The 7,906-nt window shown below is 37.0% G+C and overlaps 1 protein-coding gene across 1 annotated transcript; it reads right to left on the bottom strand.

Annotated features, from left to right (window-relative positions):
- Positions 1–359: 359 nt before the first annotated feature.
- Positions 360–2,532, bottom strand: LOC134265922 (uncharacterized protein F54H12.2-like). The gene is made up of 2 exons (XM_062748134.1): positions 2,137–2,532; positions 360–1,772 (listed from the first exon to the last, which is right to left on the bottom strand). Exons 1-2 carry the CDS (start codon positions 2,530–2,532, stop codon positions 360–362), a joined length of 1,809 nt encoding a protein of 602 aa, XP_062604118.1.
- Positions 2,533–7,906: the final 5,374 nt, after the last annotated feature.

Here is a 7,906-nt window from a genome sequence, read left to right as displayed (position 1 = left end):
TTTCTTTTCTTGTCTCTTTGATGTAAATAATACACGCAATATTGTCCACACACATCGGTATTCCAGTCTTGATAGCGATACGGATTATAAATCCATTGTTGAGCATGACGCTGGATAAAATCTTGAATTTCTTTTTGTAAGGGAGGAAATCCATAAGAATCGAAATATTCCACCACGGGATTGCTCACATATAGACACACCCAATGTTCTCCAGGTCGATCTTGAGGATCCGTATTGACCACGACAGCTTTTTCTCCAGGTCTTAATTGATCCGGTAATAAATCTACAGGATACACGCCTCCAAAAGAACTCTTGAATTCTCTGGATAAGACTTCTCTCAATTGTCCCGTATCCATTTTTTAGTAATCAATGCTCACTTCTCTCTGTTTGTTAATTTCTAATAAGTTATCGAATTCTGCATACACCACACAATTGATGGTGTTAACCGTATTGTTGGTAAACTGCACTTCTACTCTCAGATTTCCTGTTTCTATGATGTGGAATTTATCCGATTGCGCTTCTTGATCTTTAGTGAAATCCCAGCCCCATAGAGTGTAGCCGCTTTTATACTCTTCTAGGGTGATGTCCGGAGCCCAATCTTCTCCTAATTTTCCCAGAGCTTGATACAGACTGAGATAGGATCTCAGATATAAATCGTCGTTGAAATTAGGTTCAAAACAACGAGTACTCATGGTCTCTCCGTTGATACTGACATCTAATTTCTTGATCCCAAAGTTTTGGAAATGAAAGGGATTTTTAGTTTTATCTCCGTTGAAAGCCGCATTCTCCACAAAGCCTAAAATGAGACGTTTAGGCATCTGACCTTGAAACAGATGATCCGTTATCTTAGACTGGGTCCCTATGGGAATGGTAAAGGTTTTCACTTCCACTCTTCTCAAGGGATATTTGGCTCTGTGGGTATTCAAACTCTGATTAATGGTATTCATCATGACTGCTGTGGGTTTGACTTTTCTCACCCACAAGATCATACTCAATATTTTCACTTTTCCTGTGCTTCCTCCTTTGATCATCATGTAGAAAGAAGGTCTAGCTCGATTAAATCGCAAACGGACGTCCACTCCATTAGGTAGAAATCGATCTTGTTGAAACAAATCCAAATGTAAAGTATCCAGCAAACTGATTTTCTTACTGTCAGCAATAGCTTGGTGTCTTTTTCGGAATCCTTCGTTTTTAGAATTGGCCGGTAACGCTGTGAGGATGGGTTGGTTAATGGTCACCGTGGCAGCCGCACCATCTTGACCCGGGGTTACATTAAAGGTTTTATTTGCAGCTACACCAAGGTCGTCTAACCCCACTTCGTCCATGTGTCCTGCTGTATCTTTTTCCCACAGACTACAGGCCCTCGTCTGTGTCTTTAAAGTTCTGGGTCGGTAAGACAATAATTTCTCCAGATAAGCTTTGTAAGGATAGGTATCTGTCCCCGGAGTCACTATTTTTCCATTCAGACTGACATCGATTTCCGTAAACATGGAATGTAAGATATTATTCACGGGACTGGAAGTGCTGTTTGCCCCAGTCAGATTACTTCCATCGTCTTTGGTAAATTTACATACCATTTGAACATAAGTTTGAGATAAATCCAGATAGTGATCTCCTTGTCCTTTGATTTCAAATTCGATGGGAGCGGTGTCGGAATCTAAAGTACTGGAAATGGGGTAATATTCTTCCCATTTCGAGTCTTCTAAAGCAATATTAGTCGGAGGGACTTGAAACAATTCTAAATTGTTCATCCCACACGCACAGGAATCGGGCTGTAACATGATGTGTCTACTAGGATTCAGTTTTCACAAATGAACCTTCTGTTCCCTGGACTGTCCTATTTATACTCTCTCTCTCTTCTCTCTCTCAGTCAAACACATCTAAATGACGTTTTCTTTTAGGAATTCCTCCTTGTTTTTTCCTTTTTCTCTTAGGACCCCCTCGGGCTAACAGGATTCTTCCTCTCCCTGTCTGCTTTCTTCTTCTTCTTCTTCCTTGACCTGTTTGTCCTTTTTTCTTCTTTTTCTTTCTAAAGGGTAAAGAGACTCCTCGATTGAAAGCAAATAGACCTGTATTTTTGGCCGCATTGAGTCCGTGGGTTAAAAGAGCATTTCTGATGTTTTTTCTTTTTCCCACCACATCCCTGCCTATCTTCACTCCGGCCATGATGGCTTGTTGTTTCCCATGTTTGAGTAAATCTTTGACAAATCCTCGACCTTTTTGTGGCCCCATGGCTAACTTGGTCGCTTCTTTGAGAGTCAAACCTGAGCCTATGCCCGGTAGGGGTATGTTAGGGACTGCTGCCGAGAGGAAGTTTAAAAAATTTCCTCCTTTTTGAGGTTTCATGTGAGTTAAAAGCCTACCCAATTTGAGTAATCCTGTAATAGGAGTTCCCGATAGATTATCCAAGGGAAGGGCTCCCACCAATCCAGAGATGATAGAACCTACTGCTCCGCCTTTTTGACGTAATAAACCTTTATGATAAGTCCAACTGTGTCCTCTTTGTCTCAGTAATCCGGGATGATACTGCATGGTTCATGTCTCTTGTTCAACTGACCTTTATATCCTCGGGGGACTTCCTTTTATACCCTTTTACGGCTGAATACAATACAGACAGCAGACCAGACAAGCCACCACACCCAATAAGATGGAACACAATAACGGTACATTCATCTCAGTAGACTTTTCTGAAATGAAGTTTCACCACTGATTTACCACTTACAAAGGGCATGGGAGTCCCTAAAGGAGTCATGATGTGAATCTCAATGGTATCGAAATGTTTTTTACTTAGTTTCAAATATTCCGCTCGAATGGGTTCCCATTTGGCTTGTTTTGAATCCTCCAAATGAAATGTACAAGGCACCACTCTTAAGAGTTTCAAGGCATTGGAGCCTACCGTCTGGGGTTGAATCAAGTCACAATAGACATACATGGATTTCAGATTTTCATATAAATCCACAGTACTGTTTCCCAAGTAACTAATGTTGATCCATTTGGTCATGTTTTCTGTATCGTTCTGAAGAAATACTTTCTGACCGTCCATGCCTAGCTTATAAGCTAGGGATGTGGGGAAACGAATGCATAAGGGAGTAAGCATTTTTTCATTGATTTCATACATCACTCGATCATAGGTCTCGTAATATACTAATTTCATAGATTTTTCTTCATTTCCATCACCAAGGGTTTTCCATATTTTTTTCAATGATCTCTGTAGTCCTAGACTTATTTCCTCTGTTAAAGCCTTGGGGTGAGTGTAAGGCCCGGGTCTGAAGTGAATTCGTCTAATTTCCATCTTGCTATCTAGTTCAACGAGTGCAGGCCGTTTAGTATGGGCCCAATCGAGTAGTACAGGACATTGACGTAATGGCAATGGGTCTAAGGTTTTCATTTTAAATCTGCCATAAACATTGGGGTTTTTGATATGGCGAGCATAAGACTGAGGAACCAGGATGTCAAAATAAGCCTCCTTTTCTGTAATGTTTTTCAATGAATTGGGATACATCATTTCTGTTAAAGCCACTTCCCATTCTCCGTCGGTTAAATCTAGGGATTGTGGTAATAAGGTTTTAAATTGAGCGGTCGTATTGCTAGAAAAAGAGGCCATAGACCCATCACTGGGTAAAGTCATGTAAAACCCACTGCTCTCGCCCATGTTCAATTTAAGACTGAGACTCTAGACCTTAAGACCTTTGTATTTATAACAACACTTTTTTTAAAATTCAAAACATTTATTCAATGATTTACACTTCTATTTCTTCTTCGTCTTCTGATGATCGGTCCTCAATCACTCGAGTCAACAAATGTCCTTTCTTTTCCACCGAGTCTTTAATCTGGGCAAAGGGGATGCGACAATACACGTACTCTGTAGGACAATAATGAGGTGGAAACATCAGTCCTTTTTTCTCCATCTTGAAATAATATTTCAGACAATCTCCAATGTCCGAGTACCATGAACTTTCATTCTGAATGGTGTTGATGGGTGTCAGACGATTCCTTTGAGTACAAGTCACCCATTTGAATTGCTGATAATGTTGGTTGATTTTCACCCTCACTCTAGATCCTGTTGGAGGATAGGGGATTTTCACTCTTTTTTCCAACCACACATTCTCCAAGTAATAGCCTGGATGATTTTCAAAGAAATCCATGATGGCTCCTATTTTACTTTTCATCCACCCTCCTTGCATATACATACACTGACTAATGGGACTCTCACAATACCAACGATACTGCATCTTTGAAACAAAAAACACGTCTGACTTGTTCAGTGTCCTTTTTCAGAATGAGAGAGGGTTTTGTTATATACCTCTTGATAAAACCTTTCATCTATTTTTATTTTATTTTTTAAATTTTTATTTTTTAAATTATATTTTATTTTGTAAAACAAACAAACAAAACAACAAAGAATTTTTAAACACAAATTTTTATTCAAGTCAAAAAATACAAAAAATGATTTTTATTGTCCTTCATATCGGCATAAGGGGCATTTCTTGTAGGAAGTCTCAAAGAGTTTCTTCACACACTTTTCACAACACGGATATTGCCGGCATTGTCCGCATTTCCATTTTCCTCGAGTCTTTTCCTGGCAGCACATCATACATTCTTTCAAAGGTCTGTTCCTGGTCATTTTCACCCATCGGGGAGGCGGTATGTTCTCAATTCCTTTCTTCCAGATGAAATATTTCAGGCACCAGCTACAACCACAAGTCTCCATGGAAGGGGGGTCATCTACCATCCAGTGTGGCATAGGTTCTCTACATTTACTACATCCCCAGTACCAATCAACAACTTCTCCCGCATCGTTGTAGCCGACGTATTTATGTATCTCTTTCGTCTTCTCATTGCAGTGATAACATATTGTCTTTTCTACATCAATCCAATAGATAATTCTCCACACAAAAGACATGATGGCTAAATAATGAGTGCAGGGTACTCCCAGCTCCGCTTTATATACCTTTACTGTTGCATCATCTTTTAGATCTGTTGCATCATCTTTATATATCTATTGCATCATCTTTATAGATCTATTGCATCATCTTTATATATCTATTGCATCATCTTTATAATACTTATTGCATCATCTTTTTAATACTTATTGCATCATCTTTATATATCTATTGCATCATCTTTTTTGATATCTATTGCATCATCTTTTTCATACTTGTTGCATCATATGTATATAGGAAAAAATAACAACACTAGAATTTTTGTTTTTTTTTCTTTTTTATTTTATTGATTCATAACAAGAACAACAAGAACAAGAACATCATAATAACAAACATTCAAAACTTCTCTTCAGTTCTTTTTGTATGGGAAAAGGTCTCCTCATGTACAAATAGTCTGTTTCACAAGCACAGTCCATGATATCGTATCCTTTTACGACCACTTTCTTGCCATAGTCTTTTATACAATCTCCAGCTTTTTTCATCCATTTTCCTTGAATCCAAGTCTTCTCGGGTCCCTGTGTTCGGTGAGCCAAGACGTAATTGACTTTCCATTTAAATTCTTCATATTTAGGTGATCTGGGTCCTATTAAGAGCATCTGATTGCTTCTTTGGTGGTCCGGTAACTTGAATCTCTTATACAGGTAGATTTCATTGAGACCTGTTTGTCCTGGATTCTGATCAAAGAAATCTTGAATACATGTCTCTTTGTTTTTCATCCATTCTCCTTTGTGACTAGTCCCTTCAGGTTCTACTATTTTCCAACGATACTCTGAGCTTAAAAATTCCATGATGTGTGTGCTCTGTCCCTCACTCAGATCAGAAATGATCCTCTTGGGGTTATGGTGTCTCCTTTTTATAGGGTGTATCTATTTTTAGATTCCGGGACTTGGTGAATTCGTCTTCTTGACCCTAGGGGTTTGATGTATCATGGTAGGACTAGGCATGATGTAACCGACCGAAGAACTCACACAGACCATCCAATATTCTCGATTAGAATCGTGTAAAGCTAACATGACCACACTGGTGATGATGAGGGAAATACAAATGAATAATTGTGCAAAATACACAATTTCTTCTCGATGAATATTCTCTCCACAAAATTTCCAATGAGGTGTTATTTGATGAGATCCGTTTGGGGAATCCATGAATCGAAACTAGGGGGATATCCTTTCCACCGGACTTTGACTTCTTGAATGATTTTCTTCCCGACTCGTCGCTTTTTATACCCCAAGATTTCCTCTACTTCGTACACGTCGTCTTTTTTAATGATCTGTTGTAATTCTTTCTCGTAAAAAGTCCCTTCTAATTCCTCCTGGTTATAATCTTGTACTCGATACACGTAAGGATACCGACCGGGGACTCGTCGAGCAATGGTAAATATTTCCGTGGTCCAGTTCGGTAAATATCCTTTTTCAAAAGTGCGTTTAGCTTTACTGATGCGCACTTTACACTACTGGCTTTTAAAACCCCTGTCCGTATGAAAATCCACTGTCTTTCTCTGTATCCTACAGCATTTTCACAGTACTATACGGTATATCTACAGTATGCTCATCTGTATATACAGTTAATCTTTGTATGCCACTGTATGTATCCCCAGCATGCCACAGTTACATACAGTAGGCCCCGATACGCCTACAGTATGCCACTGTATGGCTACTGTTTCCTACAGACAACTACGGTAAACCACAGTACATGCCCCAGTACGCCCCTGTTTATGTTCATTGAAGCAAAAAAGAAGTTTACACACTCCCAGAGCACTGTACGGTTACCTAAGATGTGGGATTATCAATTAAGTACACAGAGTTACTTACCTAAGAAATTTTGAACATTATTTTAAACACAAAGTAGTATTTTTTAAAATTTGTTAGGAAACTTATTGTGTTCTTTTATAACTCTGATATAACTATGAAAAATTAATAAATCATTGCTTCAAAGAATATTTATCTATCAAATTTTAAAATTATTTTTTAATTATTATTTTGTTTGATTTATTAGTTATTAATTAATTTATTTATTTTGCGAACACTTATTTAATTCATAAATACTTGGAGTGACTTTGTAACTTATGTGAAAAAAAAAACAAAATACAGCCGTGGTAATTCATGTTTGTTTTTTTTTTAACTTATTGATGTTCGTAAAAAAAATCAATCTAATTAATTGCATGTAATCAATCATTGCATAAAAACTTTTTTATTATTTCTAAATTGAATATACAAACAAAATCATTAATTGTATTCCCGAAAGTTGGATTTATTTGGCTAATTCTATGTAAAAAAAAAATACGCTAAAGTGTGTTTCAAAGTCTTTTTGAAGCATATTTAAACTACTTTTAATTATTTTACTTTCGTGTTGGTAATCAAAATAATCGTCTGATTATGCACAATCTTAACCCGTCAATAGCTTTTTGAAAATTTTATTTTGTTTTGTTTGACAAAAATCGGTTCTAATACAAAGTGAAAATTTTATTTCAAGCAGCTGCAGAGTGGACACCGTCGCTCTCTGTCACAAAATAAACAAGGTATAGTGATCAGTGAAAAAGACAATAGGTGTCATTACTGTGTACCCCGTGTCACTGGAAAACAATCAATGGCTTTGAAGTTCTTTCATTATCGTGTTAGGGTTTTGAAAACCGATTTTTTTTTCTCACTCAAATCAAAGTAAAAATACGAAATTACAATTGACAAATTAAAATTGTGCATAATCTAACGATTATTTTGATATCCATCATGGACGTAAAATAATTGATATTCGCTTTAATATGCTAAAAAAATACTCTGTAACATAGTTTAGGATAAAAATAGTAATACAAAAAACCCTTAAAAATCTAACTTTAGGGGATATAAAATTAATACGTAATTCGTTATTTTGTTGTATTGTCAATTTAATAAATATAATAAAAGAGTTTGACATTTTTATGGTGATTTATTTATTTCTCTAACACCTATTTAATCCATAAAATACTT

This window comes from Saccostrea cucullata, unplaced genomic scaffold (assembly GCF_032062105.1).
Source record: "Saccostrea cucullata isolate Sc308-1 unplaced genomic scaffold, CSIRO_AGI_Scuc_v1 ctg10415, whole genome shotgun sequence".
In the NCBI taxonomy this organism is placed as follows: Eukaryota; Metazoa; Mollusca; class Bivalvia; order Ostreida; family Ostreidae; genus Saccostrea; species Saccostrea cuccullata.
The sequence above is the reverse complement of the archived record's forward strand: the minus strand, read 5'-3'. Positions and strand labels throughout refer to the sequence as shown.